Source organism: Lepus europaeus, chromosome 14 (genome assembly GCF_033115175.1).
Source record: "Lepus europaeus isolate LE1 chromosome 14, mLepTim1.pri, whole genome shotgun sequence".
Lineage (NCBI taxonomy): Eukaryota > Metazoa > Chordata > Mammalia > Lagomorpha > Leporidae > Lepus > Lepus europaeus.
Genome location: NC_084840.1, coordinates 40,335,425 through 40,357,845, shown reverse-complemented (window position 1 = coordinate 40,357,845; position 22,421 = coordinate 40,335,425). Strand labels below are relative to the sequence as shown.

At 43.8% G+C, this 22,421-nt stretch overlaps 1 protein-coding gene across 1 annotated transcript in view; it reads left to right on the top strand.

The window, feature by feature from the left end:
* Positions 1-22,421, top strand: part of LOC133773409 (S-acyl fatty acid synthase thioesterase, medium chain-like) — a 32,646-nt gene that overhangs the window by 7,911 nt on the left and 2,314 nt on the right. Inside the window, exons 3-5 of the mRNA XM_062210769.1 lie at positions 11,496-11,634; positions 14,760-14,859; positions 15,935-16,104. Coding sequence (XP_062066753.1) covers positions 11,496-11,634; positions 14,760-14,859; positions 15,935-16,104 — 409 coding nt within the window. The remainder of the gene's footprint in view (positions 1-11,495; positions 11,635-14,759; positions 14,860-15,934; positions 16,105-22,421) is intronic.

The following is a 22,421-nucleotide window of genomic DNA, read 5'->3' as shown; positions in this document are numbered from 1 at the left end:
ATTTTTTTTTTTTGACAGGCAGAGTGGACAGCGAGACAGACAGAGAGAAAGGTCTTCCTTTGCCATTGGTTCACCCTCCAATGGCCACTGTGGCTGGCGCACCACGCTGATCCGAAGCCAGGAGCCAGGTGCTTCTCCTGGTCTCCCATGCGAGTGCAGGGCCCAAGCACTTGGGCCATCCTCCACTGCACTCCTGGGCCACAGCAGAGAGCTGGCCTGGAAGAGGGGCAACCGGGACAGAATCCGGCGCCCCAACCGGGACTAGAACCCGGTGTGCCGGCGCCACTAGGCGGAGGATTAGCCTGTTGAGCCACAGCGCCGGCCTTCATATTCTTTCTTACTCTTGACTAAGTAATGTCTCTAGGTCTTTTTTAAAGGTTGTTTAAGGTTTTCAGAAGAACTGTGTAGTCAGTAGAGAATACTCATTTACTGCATACCCAGTTCCCTTATTAGTGGCATCTTACACCATATGGTACACATGTCACCACTAAAAAACCAAAATTGGTGCACTACTGATAACTGAACTCCACTGTTCACTTGGATTTCACTCGTTTTCCCCTGATGTACTTTTTTGGTTTCATCTGAGTCTACATTACTTAGTGGTGAACCTCTTAACCTTCTCAAATCTGCGACAATTTCTCAGGCTTCTCTTGTTCTTGATGACCATTTGGAGTAGTTCAGGTCAGGTATTCTGTAAGATGCCTCTCACTTGGATTTTCTGAAGTTTTCATCCTGGCTAGACTGGGGTCCTGGGCTTCTGGGAAGAAGATCCCAGCGTGAAGTGCCATTCTCAACATTTTATATCTGGGTCAATATGGCCTATCACAGATGATAACCTTGATCACCCAGCCAAGGTAGGGCCAAATTTCTCCACTGCAGAGTTGCCTTTTCCCTGTGTCTTTCCCACACCCTTTGGAAGCAAGTCATTCAACAGAGAGGAGGTTAACATCCATATCCTTAAGCCAGGAATAGTCATAAATTATTTGGAGTTCTGCTTCAGGTGTTTTCACAAACAAAGCAAAACAAATTCATTTGAAGTTCCTATTGTTTCCATTCTAATTTCATTCTTTTATTTCCAGTTAGGTAATTTGTATGAGGCATCTTCAAAAAGTTCACGGAGAATACCTATCATGAAAAAACTATGAATGGATTTCAAATTTTGGTAGCAAATAAGCTTACTTTTCATTTCATATTTCTATGAATTATTTGATGTATGCTTGTTCAATACAAGGTGTGTATTTTTCAGGTTAAATATTGAAAGAAATGGGAGATGAAACTTATCCAAAATTATATTTACTAGCTCTGATAGGCTAGAAGTCACTTTGTAAAATTATGTATTGACTTGTAGCATTTTTTTTTTTGAGAGAGGCAGAGAGACAGAAATGGACAGAGTTATCATCCTCTCATTTATTCCTTACATGCCCACAAGGTTCCAGGCTGGGCCTACGGATAAAGATGGGAGCCAAGAATGCAATCCAGGTCCCCCACAAAGGTGGCAGGAACCCAATTACTTGAGCCATTATGGCTGCCTCCCAGAATCTGCAATAGTAGGAAACAGGAGCCAGGAGCCAGTGCCAGGTATTGAATCCATGTACTCTGATGTGGGATATGGGCATCTTAACCACTAGGCTAAATAAGCGTCCACCCTGTCACTTAATTTTACTTTCTTCAAAGTCAGTCGAACATTTGCTAAGTGCTCGATTCCCAACCCCCCTTTCCAGTGCCCCTCTGGCAGTTCTAATATTTCAGCTCCAGTTTCAATGGCAGCAACCTTCCTGTTATGACTTATCTGAAAATCAGTTCTAGGAACTTAAACTACAGCAAAGTATGCTGATGTGTACGTACAAAGCACTTCACTGCAGCATTGTTCTAGGGGCCAAAAATTTTTTAAAAATCCCTACAGCAAGCAATAACCAAAACCAAAAAAAAAAAAAAAACCACACTCTGGGAATATAATATTCACTAATAGAAAATTAGTTAAATAAATTATGGGACATAGCTACAGTTAGGTATGATGCCACGTTAAAAAGAATGATTTTAAAAAATAAAAAGGATGATTAGTGTCTATATGTACAGATATAGAGCAACACCTATGTTATATAATTATGTAGGGAAAAAACAAAACCAGTTGTAGAATGGTGTTATGGTCTACTATCATTTGTGTAAAAACCTAAAAGGATTTACACTCACATATAGAAATTCATGAAATGGAAGAATACACCAAGACAGATGATGTAGAAGATACAGAGAGACATAGGAGATGACATAAAACTGGCGACCGTGGTTTCCTTCGCGGTTAGGATTTAGGATTGGCGAGGTATGATGTTTTACCTTCAGTTTCACCCATTTTCTTCCTTGTCATGTGCATGTCTCATGTGGAAATGGAAACGGAAGTTTTCTATACTCCACTCTGAAGAAGTAATGAAGACAGAATTTCTCCAGGCCCCACCACAAGGCAGAGATGTTTGAAACTGAATCACTATTACTGTGTTGGTGGCGAAGGTTGAGCTGATTGAGCTTACCCACTAGTGTCACACAGACACTCAGGTACAATTGTCAGCATCACCTTTTCGTGTTTTTAAAAAGCTTTTATTCACCTGTTGGATGTTTAAGAGAGATTTATTTATTTATCCGAAAGGCAGAGAGAGAGCGGGGAGGAAACAGACAGAGATATCTTCCACTTGATGGTTCATTCTGCAGCTGCCCACCAATGGCTGGGCAGGACTCAGACGAGGTCTCCCACATGGATGGCAGGGACCTGACTGTTCGAGCCATCACCTGCTGCCTCCCATGATCGCATTAGCAAGAAGCTGAGTTAGGGAGAAGAGCCAGCACCAGGTTAGAGGTACCCTAAATTGTGATTCAGGCACACTAACCGGCAGCTTAACTGCTAGGCCAGACATCCAACCCCCAACATTACCTGTTACAGCGGGCTCCACAATCTACTCACTCCTAAGGAAGCTTGTTCTTTAATTCCAGGCTTTTTTCCCCAACTTTCACATTCAGGGAAGATTATCATAGGTACTTTTTAAGAAATTTTGGATTTTTTTTCTTTTTCTATTTAAGTAGAATTGATATTATGGAGAATTTAAGTAGCATTATTATGTCCTTTGAACACTTAGAAAATATTTCCTATGAAATAATCTGGGTTTGTATTATGTTTAAATTTTCTATTTTTACTGGAACTAATTTTGGTGAATTATATCTTTTAAAGATATAAAGAAAGACGCTTCAAAAAGTTTGTAGAAAATATAATTAAGGTGATGTGAGTAGAGATACTGCTCTCCCCTGTTTATAGCAGCTGTGCTCACAATAGCCAAAATATGGAATTAATCATGGTGTTCATCATCAGATGAATAGAGAAAGTGTGCATATATACATACACACACACACTGGACTAGTATTCAGCTATAAAAAAAAAAACCAAAATTCTACCATTTGCAGCAGAATAGTTGGAACTGAAGGACATTATGTTAAGTGAAATAAGTCAGACACAGAAAGACAAATACTGCATGTTCTCCTTTATATTCAGAAGATAAAATTGAAGGAAGTGGGGGGGGGGACATGAGTGAGGACGGAGGGAGAGAGGGGCAGGCCAAGTGGGGTAGGTATTTCGTTAAGATACCACTTGGGGCCGGCGCCATGGCTCAATAGGCTAATCCTCCACCTTGCGGCGCCCCGCACACCGGGTTCTAGTCCCGGTCGGGGCACCAGATTCTGTCCTAGTTGCCCCTCTTCCAGGCCAGCTCTCTGCTATGGCCCAGGAGTGCAGTGGAGGATGGCCCAAGTGCTTGGGCCCTGAACCCCATGGGAGACCAGGAGAAGCACCTGGCTCTTGCCTTTGGATCAGCGCAGCGTGCCAGCCGCGGCGGCCATTGGAGGGTGAACCAACAGTAAAGGAAGACCTTTCTCTCTCTCTCTCACTGTCCACTCTGCCTGTCAAAAATAAAAATATCAGAGTGCCTTGGTTCAAGTCCTGGCTCTGCTCCTGATTCCAGCTTCCTGCCAATGCAAACCCTGAGAGGCAGCAGTCATGGCTCAAGTTATTAGGCTCCTAATTGACTTCCAGGAGTCTTGCTTCTCAGATTGACCCAGCCCTGGCTGTTGAAAGCATTTGAAGACAGAACCAGCAGATGGAAGATATTTATTATTTTTTTCTCTCTCTCTGCCTTTCAAATAAAATGAAAATACATATGATTTTTTAAAATATTTATTTATTTACTTGAAAATCAGAGTTACACAGAGAGAGAAGGAGAGGCAGAGAGAGAGAGAGGAAGGTCTTCCATCCGCTGGTTCACTCCCCAGTTGGCCACAATGGCTGGAGCTTTGGAGATCCGAAGCCAGGAACCAGGAGCTTCTTGAAGGTCTCCCACATGGGTGCAGGGGCCCAAGGACTTGGGCCATCTTCTACTGCTTCCCCAGGCCATAGCAGAGAGCTGGATCAGAAGTGGAGCAGCCGGGACCCAAACTGGCATCTGTATGGGATGCTGGCACTGCAGGAGGCGGCTTTACCCACTATGTCACGGCGCCGGCTCTCATACAATTTATTTTTAAAAGATTTAAAAAAGAAGAGACTGCTGCATTATTGGGTGAATGAAATTTGTAACTGTTCTATGTTCATTGGGAATCATGGTCTTTAGCACTGTAAAGTACCCTTGATCTTGCTGGATGCATTCGTTTCCAAATTCTACTCTGTCAGAAATTACAATACAACCCTTGATACATTTCTGCACTTATTCTATTTCCTGGTGTATCTTTTCCATCTTTTTCACTTTGTTTTGGGTGTGTCTCTATAGACAGCAAAGAATTTGATTTTGCTTTGTGCAGCAATCTAAAAGTCTTTATTTGAATAGGTGAATTAAGTCCACTTATATGTATTAAAATGAATTTGAGTGGTCTTGCTTTCATTATATTTTTATGTCTTTTCTAGTGTTTTGGTTTTTTTGTTAGCTTTCTTGAGGGTCTCCTTTTATTCCTATGCTAGGATCTTTTCTGCCTTCTATGGATATGCTTTTGTAATTTCTCCTTTCTTTATTTTGCTTTCCTTTTTCTAGCTCTTCAACTTCTATCCTCTGCATCCTTTTAAATACTTTGTATCTATTATATCCTCAGAAACTTTACTTTCATCACTTATGAAACAATTTTCTTTTAGTCAGTTTCTTCATAGTATTCTGTGCCACTATTTCTTTTTTTTCCAACTTTTATTTAATAAGTATAAATTTCCAAAGTACAAGTTTTGTATTATAGCGGTTTCCCCCCTGTAATTTCCCTCCCACCCGCAACCATCCCATCTCCCACTCCCACTCTCATCCCATTCTTCATCAAGATTCATTTGCAATTATCTTTATATATAGAAGATCAACTTAGCATATATTAAGCAAAGACTTCAACAGACTGCACCCTCACAGACACCCAAAGTATAGAGTACTGTTTGGGTAGTAGTTTTACTGTTAATTCGCATAGGACAACACGTTAAGGACAGAGATCCCACATGGGGAGTATGTGCACAGTGACTCCTGTTGTTAACAATTTATTAATTATTTATGATATCAGTAATCACTCTTGTCATGGGCTGCGAAGACTATGGAAGCCTCTTGAGTTCACAAACTCCGATCTTATTTAGACAAGGCCATAGTCAAAGTGGAGGTTCTTTCCTCCCTTCAGAGAAAGGTACCTCCTTCTTTGATGGCAACTATTTCTATCCAGAATTTTAAATTTCTGAGTTTATAGTGCCTTTTGTTTCTGCAGTGTCATGTTTATGTTGGAGTATTGTGCTATTTCCTTCTTTTGTGCCTGTATTTTAAAAGCTTATTTTTATTTATTGGAAAGGGAGAGAGAGAGAGAGAGAGAGAGAGAGAGAGAGAGAGAGAGAGAAAGATTGACTGATTCATCACTCAAACGTCAACCAACAGCCAGGGCTGGTCCAGGCTGAAGCCAGCAGCCAGAAACTCCACCCAGGTCTCCCGTGTGGGTGGCAGAGACCAGGTACTTGAGCCATCATCTGCTGCTTCCCAGGGTGCCCATAAGCAGGAAGGCTAGACTGGATCCCAGGCATTCAGAATAGGATGCAGATGTCCCACACACAGCGATCCTACTGAACTACAACACATGCCCCTTCTACTTTGCTTTTGTTTGTTTTTTAACGAGTATTTTGTTTGCCTAAAAAATTTTCATTTCTACGTTCAGCAATCTGTGTGTTAGGTTTATGATGAAGGGTGTTGGATTTTTCTGACCAGCAATAATAGCTCAGTCTGCTGGGGCTAAGCTGCTTTCTTAGTTTCCTAGTTCAAGAGTGCCTTCTTCTGTTGATATAATGAAGTGTAGTTTTTTTTTTTTTTTTTTTTTTTTTTTTTTTTTTTTTTTTTTTTTTTTGACAGGCAGAGTGGACAGTGAGAGAGAGAGACAGAGAGAAAGGTCTTCCTTTTGCCGTTGGTTCACCCTCCAATGGCCGCCGCGGTAGCGCGCTGCGGCCGGCGCACCGCGCTGTTCCGATGGCAGGAGCCAGGTGCTTCTCCTGGTCTCCCATGGGGTGCAGGACCCAAGGACTTGGGCCATCCTCCACTGCACTCCCTAGCCACAGCAGAGAGCTGGCCTGGAAGAGGGGCAACCGGGACAGGATCGGTGCCCCGACCGGGACTAGAACCCGGTGTGCCGGCGCCGCAAGGCGGAGGATTAGCCTAGTGAGCCGCGGCGCCGGCTGAAGTGTAGTTTTTAAAAATAGGTAAGTGGGGTCAGCTCCACGGTTCAATAGGCTAATCCTCCGCCTGCGGTGCCAGCAGCCTGGGTTCTACTCCCAGTTAGGGCGCCGGATTCTGTCCCGGTTGCCCCCTTCCAGTCCAGCTCTCTGCTGTGGCCCGGGAGTGCAGTGGAGGATGGCCCAGGCCCAGGTTCTTGGGCCCTGCACCTGCATGGGAGACCAGGAGAAGCACCTGGCTCCAGGCTTCGGATCAGCGTGGTGCGCTGGATGCAGCGCACCAGCCGCAGCCGCCATTGGGGGGTGAACCAATGGAAAAGGAAGACCTTTCTCTCTGTTTCCTCTCTCTGTCCTGTCCACTCTGTCAAAAAAAAAAAAAAAAAAATAGGTAAGTGGTACGTGTTGTGTGTGTGTGTGTGTGTGTCTGAATTCCGATTCATTGCCATTTTCCTGTTTCTGTAGAATTTTTATCTTCAGCCCCATCCTTCTTTATTTTGCCACCAGGTCTCCAAGAGACATTTTTCTTCTCCAAGGTGACTGGCTCGCTCACCTGGAAATTCTGCCTCTCTCACATACCCTTCTGTTCCCTCAAGGTGTCCACCACTCCGATACTACCAACAAAATCATTCATTCTTTGCAAGAGAGCCCTGGAATTCTTATAAAAATTATTTAGACATTATTGGAATTATTTTATATGAGGCTCAAGTCAACAGATGAAGGTTCAATACAATAAAGGCTACTAGTCTGAACCATTTTTAAAACAAGTGGTATTTAAAGTAACCCATAAGCTGTACTTTGGAAATTTATATTCATTAAATAAAAGTAAAAAAAAAAAGTGGTATTTAAACATGTATAAATAATACCACTGCCTTGACCATGTCCACTGTCCTCCTTAGGGAATAAAAGTGTATCAGCAGAGTTGGTGATTCCATGTGGCCATCTGCCCCAATCATTCTCCGTTCACTTTTGATCTCTCCAGATATCAACCAAGCTACAGCATTATTTCACACATCCAACTTTATTATGTATAGATATTTATAATGCTGTATATATAGATGCTTCCTATCATAAACATTCCTTTGAAACCTGTTTATTCCATTTTTTGTTTCATCATGTGGATATGTCTATCTCTATTCCTCAATTTTTAACTCTCATATAATATTCCATTGTGTGATTATAATAATTTACATATCTACTCTCCCCTTTATGGGCATTAAGGTAATTTCCATTTTTTGCTACCATACACAGTACTTCTGTGAGAAGTCTTACATATTTTTCTTGCATGCACATGCAGCAGAGTGTACATCTAGAAGAATCTAGGTGGTAGGATATGAACATCCGCAAGTATGTGAAATACTGCCAGAGTGCTCCCCAAAGAAATGACAACAATTTCTACTATCAAAGCAGTGTCTGACAATTCTGATGGCTCTATACCTTTGACAATACCGTCCTAATATTCCACCACTTTGTGAATGAAATTATTCTTATCTTAAATTTAATCATCCTTATAAGTGAGATTTGGTATCTCTAAGATACGTATTAACTATGTTTTCCTTCTGCTGAGTTAGTATCACGTTCACTTTTGTATTTGATTGCTTATTTTTTACTGACATGTAGAAATTACTTATATATTCTAGATTCTACCTTTATTGTATGTTTTGTGGGTTGAATTTTAAATTTTAATATAGTCAACTTTATCACTCAAAATTTGGGCTTTTCATAGCTTGCTATAAAAGGTAAACCATTACCTTAAGTTGCAAAGTTATTGGCCTGTCTTATTCTCTCAATCCTAAAATATTTTTGTCATATTTAAGCTAGAATCGACTTTTATGTATGGGGTGAGCCAGGTACTCAATGTTATTTACTCCTCATGAAGTGTCAAGTGACTGGGCAGCACGCATTGAGAGGTCTACACATTCCCCACTGATCGTAAATGCTAGCTGTTACAATGGGAGCTTTCACATTCATCGGGTCTGTTTCTGGGCTCTCTATTCTCTTCCATTGGTCTACACATCAATACCACATCATAACAGAATGGCAGTCTCAGGGTAATTGTAACCCTCTGGAAGTCCATGACTCAACACATGTGTGGATCTATTTCTGGAGTCTCCATTCTACTAACCTGCAATGTCTACGTTTCACTCCAATAGTGCACTGCCTTGATAATACCTTCCTTCCACCTTCTCTTTTTCTTTTTGACTGAGTTTTTAAAAAATATTTATTTATTTATTTACTTACTTAACTTATTTGAAAGGCAGAGTTATAGAGAGGGAGGGCAAGGGAGGGAAGGAGTGAGGGGGAGAGAGAGAGAGAGAGAACGCGCCAAAGATCCTCCCTCCACTGGTTCACTCCCCAAATGGCCACAAAGGCCAGGACTGGCCCAGGCCAAAGCCAGGAGCCAAGAACTGCATCCCTGTGTCCTGTTCCTTGTGTGGCAGGGGCTCATGTACTTGGGCCATCCTCTGCTGTCTTCCTAGTGCATTAGACAAAGCCGGATCAGAAGTGGAGCAGCTGGGACTCGAATCAGGACTCATATAGGATATCAGTACTGCAGATGGCAACTCAACCCTCTGTGCCACCATGCAGGCCCGTGGACTCATTTTTTTTTTTTTTAACTCTCATTTTACTTTTGCCTTTGGGTTCTTAGCTCTATTTTTAGGTGTTTAGGAACTTTAGCTTATCACAGTCTACATCCAAATTACATTATACCATGTCATTAAAAATTTTATTCATTTCTATATGAAAGACAGAGAGAGAGACAGAGACAAAGAGAGCGAGCTAGCTTCCATCCTCTGGTCTGCTCCTCAAATGCCTGCAATAGCTGAGCCTGGGCCAGGCTGGAGGCAGCATCTGCGGACTCAGTCCGGATATCCGATGTGGGGGTCAGGGACCCAACTACCTGAGCCACCACCTGCTGTCTCCCAGGGTGTGCATCACCAGGAAGCTGGAGATGAAAGCAGAGCTGAGGTAAGAACCCAGGCACAGCAAAATGGGCGGCGGGGCTCACACCCCAATCTCGCTTCATTTTTATGAGAAAATTTTGCAAGAGTTCTACTCTAATCCTTCCTCTGGCACTTATGCAAAGGTAACAAACTGTCCTGCCTGCTATTTTTGCATAGAATAGTCATTTTTCTTTTAGTGATTTTAAAATGAGAACGTCTTTTATATTTGCTTACATGATTAACTTTGAGTAGATTCAAATTTCTACCTGATATTATTTTATTCTGCCTGAAGAAGTTCTTTTAATATTTATTTCAGTGTAAGTCTGCTGGCACTGAATTCTCTTGGGCTCTGAGTCTATAAAAGTACTTAACTAGTTCTCATTTTTGGAAGACTGTCACAAGATACAGAAATCTGGATTGAGTGGAGGGGTGGACGTTTGGCCCAGCAATCACAACACTGCTTGGGATGCCTGCATCCCACGTCCAGGTGCCCGGGGTTCAAGGCTCAGCTCTGCTTTTAATTCCAGCGTCCTGCTGATGTGCACCTGGGATACAGCAAGGGATGGCTCAAGTAATTGAGTTCCTGTCCTCCGTGTGGGAGACCTGGATTGAATTCTCACCTCCCAGCTTTGGCCTGGCCCAGCCTCAGCCATTGTGGGCATGTGGGGAACGTATCAGTAGATGGGAATAGAAGTGCCCCATCGCTCTCAAACAAATAAAAATTTATATTTAAAGGACTGTCATTGTAATATAGCAGGATCAGCTGCCACTGGTGATGCTGGAAACCCATACTGGAATGCTGATGCAAGGCTCAGCTGACACGCTTCCAATCAAACTTACTGCCAATGCACCTGGGAGAGCAGCAGAAGTTGGTCCAAGTGCTTGGACTCCTTCTGCCCACGTGGGAGACCCAGATGGAGGTCCTGGCTCTTGGCTTTGGTCCAGCCCAGCCCTGGCCACTGTGTCCATTTGGGGAGTGAACCAGCAGATGGAAGATTTCTCTTTCTTCTCTCTTTCTCCCCCATCTCTTTGCCTTTCACATAAATAATCATTTTTTCAAAAATATATTGGAACTTTGCTCTGGCAAGCTATTATTTGATCAGATTGCTCTTGATTCTGGAGAGGTTTATGTTATTTATGTATTCATCAGATGACCTATAATGTCTTCTGTTAGGCACCCTGGAAGGTTACCAACCCAGGACCACTTTCAGGTATTATGTTAAACTTCATTTTCCTCAGACCACAAGGCAATACAAATAAACTTACATTTGCATGAATTCAACCCCTTGTTTGAAAATTAGAAGGGCAATTTTCTCCCCTCTCCCATCCAGAGCAAAAGCCAAACCAGAAAGCTCTTCTTTCTCCCTTGGCCATTAGAAGGATTTTTGTTTTTTCCTAGTCTTCTTTTTCACAGAGGGTTTAGAGCTTTGAGTCTCCTGTCTATGTGGAGGGTTCAGTTCTCTCACATTTAATGAATCCCAGTGCCTGGTCTCTTCCTGATGTAGATGTTGGCTGTCAAGATAACCACTTCATGAACACACGTTCACCACCAGAGGTTCCATTTCCTTCTCCTTCCTACTATTCCTTTTACTTTGTGAGTCCTGTGAGCTACACCATGCTAATTATGTGTGTTTCACCCATCTTTACCAGGGTCTTGGGGAGGGGCAAAAAGAGACTTTTCCAACGTGTAGTCCACAGTATTTTATGTTGTTCCTCTTCTTATCCACAGATGTTATAACTTGACCTCCCTGGGCTCGACCACTATTATTCACTTCTTTGACATTTTCACATCATGCCAATATAAAGGCTTTTACCTCACAGCATCTTGCTCATTGTCTATTGTGTTGTCTCACCTCCAGTGCACTCTGTAAGGCTTGCTGGAAGAGAGAGCAGATTTGAAGAACCTTTTGCAAACGACATGTACCAGATAGTGGATGAAATCGTTTGTGCTCTGCTGCCAATCATCCAGGATAAGCCATTTGCATTTTTTGGCCACAGGTATTCAAAAATCGGTTTGAAAAGACATCATGGGAAATTTCTTTTCTTCTTTTAAGATTTATTTGAAGCCAGAATTACAGAGTTATATAGAGAGAGTTAGAGAGAGAGAGAAAGAGAGAGAGAGAGAGAGATTGAGAGAGAAATCTTCCATCTGCTGGTTCACCCCCGAGACAGCCACAATAGTCAGGGCTGGGCCAGACCAAAGTCTGGGTCTCCCACGTGGGTACAGGGGCCCAGGGACTTGGGCCATCTTCTGCTGCTTTCTCAGGCTACAGCAGAGAGCTCGATCAGAAGAGAAGCAGCTGGGCCACAAACTGGCACCCATATGGGATGCCGGCCCTTAGATGGTGGCTTTCTCTGCTACAGCACAGCACCGGCCCTGGGGAATTTCTTCAATCATAAGTCTGCAGAAGTTTGTGGAAAATGCATACTATGCAAAAACTATGTCTGGATTTTAATATTTTTGCACCAGAATAAATTTATCTTTTAATTACATTTTCCATGGGCTTTTCCATGCACACTTGTGAATGTTCCTTAAGTTAGGTTGTATAATTTTGAGGTCAGATCCTGGGGTGACTGCCTCTTAGCAACTGGATAAATTCTATAGACTTCTGAAATTGTTTCCTCCCCCTGTAAAGTGGGAATAATAATAGTTCCTACTTGTGAGGATTAAATGAATAGTGATCACAAATAACTTTTTTGACTACTATATCATAGTTATAAATAGGGTTCCAATCAAAAATTCAAAAATAAAAAATACCCATCATTCTATCCTCCAAATAACAATGCTTAAAAGTTTTGATGTGGTTCCTCAGTAGTTTTATAAAATAGGACCCTATTTTATATCTTTCTTCCCTTAGTATTGCTATGAGCATCTTTTACAGCCTGTAAGTATACACCACTTATCCTGTAAAACTAATGCCTTATTGATCTATTTTTTGTGGTTATAAATTCTTTTTATTTTTGTGCCTGTTAACAATAACTTATAGAAAATTTAATATAAATCTCTTATCAGTTTCTTAAAATTATATTTCTAGAATTTCAGTTAAATGATATGTACATTGTTAAGCTCTTGATAAACATTTTCAAATTCCCTGCACTTCACACTCCATCAGCAGTGAACATGGGGACTGAGTTTCCCTTTCTTTCAAAAGGTATAGAAATTCACATACAAATGAATACACTCATATTTATTCACAAGTGCATAACCTCTGGCAAAATACATCTATGGGGCAGGCATTCAGTGTGGCCGTTAACATGCAGCTTGGAACACCAGCATCCTGCACTGGAGTGCCCACACTGGAGGCCCCATTCTGCTTTGGACTGCAGCTTCCTGCTAGGCAGGAAGGGAGGCCGCAGTGAGGGCTCAGAGAGTCGGCCCTTGCTACTCCCAGGGGAGACCCCGACTGAGTTTCAGGCTTCGGTCCCAGTGCTTGTAGGCATCTGAAGGCATCAGATGGGAGAATTCTCTTTTTCACCCTTTTCTTCCTTTCCTGCCTTCCTCCCTCCCTCTCTTCCCTCTTTCTCTGTTGCTCTGCCTTTCAAAGAAATCTCTACATATATATTTATGTAAATAATATACTTATATTAAAAGTAAACATATAAAATATACTTTTTGGTCCTTGTACCCCTTTATTCTTTTAGGCTACTTTGAGGACCTCAAAGAGCTTTGGTTTAGATGTGATATATCTGTCATATTTACCATATTAGAAAATACAACTAAGAGATCTGAAAGATACCTATTAACTTCTCTGTCAACATTAACATACTCATGATATGTTTACATAAATATTTTTATGACTAAAATATTTCTGCCCCAAAAGCGCAGTAAGAAGAGTGGCACTGCTTTACACTTTTGCAAATCTTTAGTGCCTGGCTTAAGAGAAGGCAGCTGGGCCAGCGCCGTGGCTCAACAGGCTAATCCTCCACTTAGCAGCGCTGGCACACCAGGTTCTAGTCCCGGTCGGGGCGCCGGATTCTGTCCCGGTTGCCCTTCTTCCAGTCCAGCTCTCTGCTGTTGCCTGGGAGTGCAATGGAGGATGGTCCAAGAGCCTGGGCCCTGCACCCGCATGGGAGACCAGGAGAAGCACCTGGCTCCTGGCTTCGGATCAGCGCGGTGCGCCGGCCGCAGTGTGCCGGCTATGGCAGCCATTGGAGGGTGAACCAATAGCAAAGGAAGACCTTTCTCTCTGTCTCTCTCTTTCTCACTGTCCACTCTGCCTGTCCAAAAAAAAAAAAAAAGAGAAGGCAGCTGGATTCTCACTTGAGTTTCTGCAAATTGTTGCAATCCCCATGTCATAGTCTCTAGAAAGCACTACTGTACTTTCCTGAGAACAGAAAGGGCACAAAAATTTTTGTGCTATCCTGAAAACAGTTTTGACTTTGTGGGTCACCTGTTGGGCTGTCAGAAATTCCTAGGGGTCCCCAAACCATACTTTGAAAATAGCTGGTATCTACTGGTCAAAGAGTTGTACTTCAAGGCAAAAGAGGAAATTTTAATTCATCTTAAGACACAGTGAAAATTAGTACTAAATCTTGAACTGAACTATCCAGAATGTCTTTGAAATACTTTTCATGCTGACATACATTCTTGAAAGTATTCCTTTCATAGGGCCAGCACTGTGGCACAGCAGGTTAAAGCCCCAGTCTACAGTGCTGGCATCCCATAGGGGTGCTGGTTCAAGTCCTGGCTGCTCCACTTCCGATCCAGCTCTCTGCTATGGCTTAGGAAAGCAGTGGAGGATGGCCCAAGTGCTTGGGCCCCAGCACCTGCCTGGGAGACCCAGAAGAGGCTCCTGGCTTCAGATCAGATCAGATCAGCTCAGCTCAGCTCTGGCCATTCCGGCCATTTGGGGAGCAAACCAACAGATAGAAGGCTTCTCTCTCCCTCTCTCTCTCTGGCTCTACCTCTCTCTGTAACTCTTCCAAATAAGTAAAATAAATCTTAAAACAAAAAGAAAATATGCTTTTCACAAGTTGGTTTGAGTTATTACCTAACAGTTTTCTTTTGGCTATTACCCAACCACTACTGTGCTTATGCTGCACGTTCTACACTTGTACTGACACTTGATGGATCTTTACAAGTTTTGCTTAACAGTTACCATGTTTTTCTCTCCTGGATGTAGCATGGGATCCTATATTGCTTTCATGACGGCACTGCACCTAAAAGAAAATCACAAGCTAGAACCGATGCACTTCTTCGTGTCAAGTACAACTCCTCCTCATGTAAGCAACTTTGTTTTCTTGGAAGCGGGCGGTAGCGAGACAAAAATGAGGGAGGGGATAAAAATCAAGCTGCTATTTTCCGCTTGGCAGATTCTGGCCCACAGGGAATGATGACAGGAATACTACTTGCTATTGAAAATATCTCAAGTCCCTTACTGTCAGGATCTCTCCATTTTTCTGAAATGTCTTCAACTGTTCTGGGATCCTCGCCTGCACTGTTCTTGTACCTCTGAGCTGTCAGTGGCCATGGTGCTTTTCCTGTCCTTTCTGGTCGGCTGGGCACATAATCAACTTTCAGCAGAGTTGCTGGATCCGAACCAGGAAAGAATCTTTGAAATCGCGAGAGGTGACGTCACCTTTTTAGAATGAGCATGGCTTTTCAAAACCCAGTGTGCTGTGTCCACTACTCTTCCTCCTACCCTCTGGATCTTCCCTACCTCATCTGGATAAAAATCTCGAATGGCCTGGAATTCTGAGTCTAGAACTCTGTATTACAGCACTGGAATGTCTGATCAATTTCCTCCTCCTTGCTTTGAAAAAGAAATGATTGGCGCCGGTGTTGTAGCATGCTAGGTAAAACCACCGCCTGTGATGCTGGCGCCCCCATATGGGTGACGGTTCCCATCACAGCTGCTCCACTTCCAATCCAGCTCTCTGCTAATGGCATGAGAAAGCAGGGGAGGATGGCCCAAGTAGTTTGGCCCCTGCACCCATGTGGGAGACCTGGAAGAATGTCCAGGCTCCCAGCTTCAGTCTGGCCCAGCACTGGACATTGTGGCCACTTGAGTGAACCAGCAGATGGAAGCTCGCTTGCTTGCTCTCTCTCTCTCTCTCTCTAGCTCTGTGTGTGTGTGTGTGTGTGTGTCTCCTCTGTAATTCTTGACATTAAGATAAAAAAATCACTAAATAACTAAGTCATAAAAAATAAATTATTCTCCCCTGAAACCTATAAATAAAGGATTCCATTGCCTAACCTTGATTTAGCAACTTCTCCTTTAGGCTGTTTGTAGTTTATGAGCAAGTATGGTATTGAAATAACATTCAATTGTGTGTGTTGTGTTGTTAATGTTTCAAGTCCAAAGACAGGTTTCAAGTTCCCAAAAGTAACGAACTGTCAGAAGAGGAACTGAGCCGGTATCTTGTGGACTTCGGCGGCACTCCCCAGGACTGCCTTGATGACAAGGAGTTTTTCCAGCAATACGCTCCCGTGCTGTTGGCAGATGCTGACATTATGCGTAATTACACGTAAGTAATCGAGATAGGTTTTACTGCACAATTATGTAAAGAAAATGTAGATTGGCAGTTTACTGAGGCTGCTTAGATGGGAGAAGAGATTCTAAACTTTGATTTCATTTCCTTTGGAGCCACCTGTCATATTTGTATTGGTTTAGAATGGAGCCTGGGCATAGGAATTTCATCTATATGGGTTGGTGCTGTGGTGCAGTGAGTTAAGCCACCACCTGCAGTGTCGGCATCCCATATGGGTGCCAATTCTAGTCCCGGTTGCTCTTCTGATCCAGCTCCCTGCTAATGGCCTGAAAGCAGTAAAAGCTGACCCAGTCCTTGGAGTCTTCCCACCCCATGGGAGACCCAGAAGAAGTTCCTGGCTCCTGGCTTCGGCCTGGCCCATCACTGCAGCCACTTGACAAGTGAACCAGTGGAAGGAAGATCTCTGTGTTTCCCACCTCTCTCTCTGTAACTCTGCCTTTCAAATAAATAAATAGTTAAAGAAAAACAGGAAAAGAAACTGTGTCTATAAAAGATGGATAACATGTATTTGTCTCCACAAAAATGTGGTTAGACATGCATGTTTCATAACATAATATTTTCAAAAGTGTTATTTATTTGAAAGGCAGAGTGAGAGAGCGAGAGAGAGAGAGAGCGAGAGAAGAGAAAATGTAAGAGAGTAAGAATGATCGTTCATTTTCTGGTCACTCCTCAAAAGGCCACAGTGGTCAAAGCTGAGCCAGCCCAAAGCCAGAACTCCATCTGGTCTCCCAAGTGGGTGGCACTTGGGCTATCTTCTGCAGCTTTCCCAGACACATTAGTAGGGGGCTGGATTGGAAGTGGAGCAGCCAGAACTTGAACTGGCTCTTGTCTGGGATACTGGCATCACAGGCAGCGGCTTAACCCACTGAGCCACGGTGCTGGCTGCATCACATATTTTTTGAATGAATTAGTACCAAAGCATTCTCATCTTCTTAGAGGCATCATTGGGAGTGGATTGCTTGTAAGTGTGGATGTGAACTAGGGGAGATTTGCTTTCTTGTGAATTTTGTTTCCCCAAACCTCAATGGCTCCTCCTGGTCTGACTTACCCATGGCTGTTACTGTACAGCCAGCCTTTAGCTGTCATGCATGCCTTCTGTTTTGCCTGGGCCTTGTTCCCTTGGAGTAAGTTCCTTGGAGGAAGAAACCTGGATCTATACTTTTGCTTCCTCCACAAAGTCTGGAACTGGGCAGGGACCACACTGGGCAGTGCTTACAAAGAGGAGTTCACAAAGAGCTACCAAAAGTGGAGCATACTAGCAACACCTTGAGAATGCAGGCAGTCCATTCATTTTTCACACATCCTCTATTCACCGCTCACCTTCAATCTGTTGTAAAGTTCATGATTTACCTCCCAGATGCCCCAAGTCTTATCCATGTCTCTCCATTTCTACCCAAAAGGCAAATCTGCCTTGTGTTTCTGTCTTAGCACACAGTTAGGATCACAAAATAGCAGACAGACTTCAAAAAAAAAAAAAATTGAAACTTGACATCAAAAATCTACAGTAATCAGGGGTCAGTGCTTTGTGAAGTATTAAGACACCACTTGAGATACCTGCAGCCTAAATCAGGGTGCCTGAGTTCAAGTTCCCTGTTCTCCATTCCAGCTCCCTGCTGAAGTGCACCCTGGGAACCATCAGGTGATGGCTCAAGTAGATGGGTCCCAGCCACTCATCTAGGAGACCCAACTCCTGGCTTTGGCCTGGCCCAGCCTAGCTACTGTGGGCATTTGGAGAGTTAATCAGCATAGGGGAGCTTGCTTTCTTTTTCTCTCCCTCTCTCCCTCTGACTTTGAAATAAATAAATATTTTTTAAAATCTTCATATTCAATATAGTATGTTACTGGTACAAAACCAGAAAGACTGACCAATGGAACAAAAGCCCAGAAATAAACTCATGCACTTACAATCAAAGGATCCAGGAATACACATGAGCAAAGGACAGTCCATTCAATAAACGGTGTTGGGAAAATTGGATATCCACATACAAAACAGTGAAATCAGATCCCTTTCTCATACTGCACACAAAGATTAACTCAAAGTGGATTGAAGACTCAAATGTAAGACCTGAAATTGTAAAACTCCAAGAATAAAACACAGGGAGAAAGTACCACAACATTAGCCTGGGCAACACTTTGTTATGAGCAAAATGTACACGCAACAAAAGCAGAAACACATAATTGAGATTATATCAAATGAAAGGCTTTTGCACAACAAAGGAAATGAGAATAAAGAGTTATCTTATGGATTGGGAACAAAATTTGTAAACCACATATCTTAAAAGGGTTAATACCCAAGGAACATAAGTAACTTAATAACAAATAACCTGATTTTAAAATGGGCCAAGGACCTAACATGAATAGACATTTCCTAAAAGAAGACATACAAATGGCTAACAGGTATATGAAAAAAATGTTCAGTATCATTTATCACTAGGGAAAAGCAAATTAAAACTACAATACCTCATAGCTATTAAAATAGTTATCAAAAGAAGACAAAAGATTACAACTGTTGGCAAGAATGTGGAGAAAAGAGAACGCTTCATACATTGTTGGTTAGAATGTAAATTACTGTAGCCACAATGCAAACCATGAAGACTCTGCACAAAATGGAAATTAGAACTTCCCATGATCTAGAGGAACTCAAATCAGTAGGTCAAGAGATACCTGCCCGCCAGTATTCACTGCAGCACTATTCACTAAGGCCAAGATGCACAGTCAACTTGTGCATCCATCAGGAGTTAACCTATGTACCCATCAGCAAACGTGATATACACCCATAATGGAATAGTAGCCTTTAAAAAGATACTGTCACTTGAGATAACACAGACCAACCTGGAGGACATTATGCTAAGTGAAACATCAGGCACAGAAAAACAAACACCACATGATTCTACATGTGGAATCCAAAAATGTTAAACCAGGGAGTAGCTGGGGCTTGGGGAGGCACAGAGGAGATGCTGGTCAAAGGGTACAAAGTTTCAGTTAGGAGGAAGTTTCTGAAATCCAATGCACAGCATGGTAACTACAGTTAATAATAATATAATCAGTATTAATTTCTAAGAGGGGGTAAAGCCTGTGGTACAGTGGGTTAAGCTGCCACTTGGGGAACCTTTAACCCAAGTCAGAGTGCCAGTTTAGGTCCTGGCTTCTTTTTTTTGACATGTTGATAGATTTACAGATTATTTATTTATTTGAAAGGCAGGGTTACACACACACACACACAGAGAGAGAGAGAGAGAGAAATAGATCGTTCATTCTCTGGTTCACTCCCCAAATGGCCATAATAGCCAGGGACTGGGCTAGGCCAAAGCCTGGAGCCAGGAACTCCATTCAGGTCTCCCACACGGGTAGCAGGGGACCAAGTACTTGGGCCATCTTCCACTGCTTTCCCAGCCACATCAGCAAGGAGCTGGATCAGAAGTGGAGCATCAGGGACTACAACCAGCATTGCAGACAGCAGTATAACCCGCTCTGCCACAACACCTGCCCCTGCGTCCTAGCTTCTCTGCTTCTGATCCAAGTCCCTGCTAATACACCTGAGACGCAGATGATGGCTCAAGTACTTTAACTCCCTACCACCCACATGAGATACCAAGACAAGAGTTCGAGGTTCCTTGGCTTCAGCCTAGCCCAGCCCCGGCGTTGAATGCATTTGGGAACTGAGCAGATGTGAGATCGCTCTCTGTCTCTTCCTCTCTCTCTCTCTGTTGCTCTGCCTGTCAAATCAATCAACCTTTATTTTTAAAAAACATCAACCCTTGCACAATGGTTAACCACACCGTAGTTAGAGTCTGCTTACCAGCTTGAAACCCTCTGCCTGTGTCTTACCAACTGTGCGACACTGCGTCTTCAAAACTTTGTCTAATCCATCAAAGGCAGAGACAATAACTACTCCTGGTGTCCTGGAGCGGAATGCACCAAGCGGTACTTAGCAAAGGGTTTGGCACAGAACAAATCAGAAGCCATATTTAAAACCAAGACACAACGAAACCCAAGGATCACTGAGATTTTAAAAACTTTAAAAAATCCAGGGCTGGGCTAGGCCCAAACCAGGACGGCAGGGACCCGAGCACTTGGGCCCTCCTCTGCTACCTCTTGGTTCTGCTGGCAGGAAGCTGGATCAGAATCAGAGGCAGGACTTGATCCAAGCGCTCTCCTAAGGACGCGGGCCTCCCAAGGGCGGCTTAACCCGCTGTGGCACAGCAGCCGCTCCTACCGCTGCCTTTCCTCACGAACACCACTACAACTCACACACAATACCCCAAACACCAAAAACCAGAAACAACGCACTCCTAGCGCACTCTGCTCACGGAATCATGAAAACCGACACAACGCGCCCACCCGCTCCCGAGCGAAACAAGTCACGGCGGCTACTCACAACTGCCAGCTGCTCCTCTCCAAGTTCGAAATCCCTGCTGAAGCTCTGCTCCGGGGCTCGCCGCCTCTCCCCTTTGTTGCTCCTTCGCCTTTTTCAGTCTGCTCTCTCCTCACGCCCTCGACTTCCCGCCACCGCCCAGCGCTGGGCATGCGGCGCAACCGGAAACGGGCGGCCGCCGTGACGTCACGGGCACGCGCCTCCCCAGCCGGCCCCTCGCCCGCATCGCGTCAGGTGCTGCTCGCGCTTCTCAGGCTACAATCCTGACTCCGGGGTCGCCGCCCTGGCTCACTTGGTTAATCCTCCGCCTGCGGCGCCGGCATCCCATATGGGAGTCGGGTTCTAGTCCCGGTCGGGGTGCCAGATTCTGTCCCGGTTGCTCCTCTTCCAGTCCAGCTCTCTGCTGTGGCCATAACGGCCATTTGAGGGGTGAACCAACGGAAAGAAGACATTTCTCTCTCTCTCTCTCTCTCTCTCTCACTGTCTAACTATATCTGTTAAATAAATAAAAGAATCCTGATTCCACTCGTTAGCCTGGTGGCTATTGGTCTTGTCCTCCTCTCTTGGATGTTTGCCTTTTAACTTGTTTTTCTTTGTGTTTCACTGTCTTCAGGGTCACCGCTTTTCCCCTCAGCTATATCTTGTCTACGGATGAGCCTGTCAAGAAAGAAATTTCTAGAAATCCATTAAACTCTCTCACTAGTTTCTGCCCCTCTAATGAAGTTCTCCATTTGAGTGTGCATGTGTCCAACTTCCTTGGACATATTACCCATAGATATTTTAAAGCCTGGTAGTTCCAACATCTGGGTCTTATCTGCATCTTTTGATCATCCCTTAACCATGGATTGTTTAGTTCTTGCTCTCTTATGTGTCCAATTTTCTTAATTTAAAACAGTGTATTTATTTTAAAAGTCAGAGTGCGCTCCCATCTGCCAGTTTACTTTCCAGATGCCTTCAGAAGCTGGGGCTGGGCCTGCCTGAAGGCAAGAACTGGGAACCCAATCCAGGTTCCTCACACAGGGAACAGGGACCCAAGTACTTGAGCCACACCTGCTGACTCCCAGGGTGCACACCAGCAGGACTCTGGAATTGGAAGTTAAGGCAGGACTTGAATACAGGCACTCCATTATGGGGTGCAGGCATCCCACGCAGCCTTGCAACTGCTGTGCCAAAGGCTCACTCCCATTTTTCTTTTTGATTTAAAGCATTGTGCATAAAATAGTAGAGCCTGAAATGAATTTTTTTTTGACAGGCAGAGTGGACAGTGAGAGAGAGAGAAAGAAAGGTTTTCCTTTGCCGTTGGTTCACCCTCCAATGGCCGCTGCGGCCGGCGCACCGCGCTGATCCGATGGCAGGAGCCAGGTGCTTCTCCTGGTCTCCCATGGGGTGCAGGGCCCAAGCACTTGGGCCATCCTCCACTGCACTCCCGGGCCACAGCAACTTTTTACACCTGAATTTGAGTACATTTCTCTCGCGAGGCTGTCACTGCATGGAGTTGGGTCAACTAGACTGGAGTTAACTGGATTTGGTTTTTGTTGTCTGAATGGTCACCTCCAGTGCACCACCAGGTCCTCAAACCTGTGGTGTTGAGTGCTTGGCATGGGGACTGAGTTCTCAGTGTTCTGGCTTTGAGTCTTCCTACGATGCCCCTCTCTGGCAGAGATAGCTGTATCTAGTTACTCAATGCGTATTAACCTCTGGAGTAATACAGGGAGTTCTTGGCCATCCTAGATTTTCTTAACCATCACCTAGGCGAGCCCCTTGTGGCTGAGCTGTGTGCATTGGACTTTCTCAGCATGCCTGCCTCTTCTCCTTGTTCCATACAAATTTTGTCTTCTATCTGTGATTGGCTTGGAAGATTCTGGTCCCTTCCCACAATTAGATTATTACTGAGCTTTGGTGTAGAATTTTTTGCTCT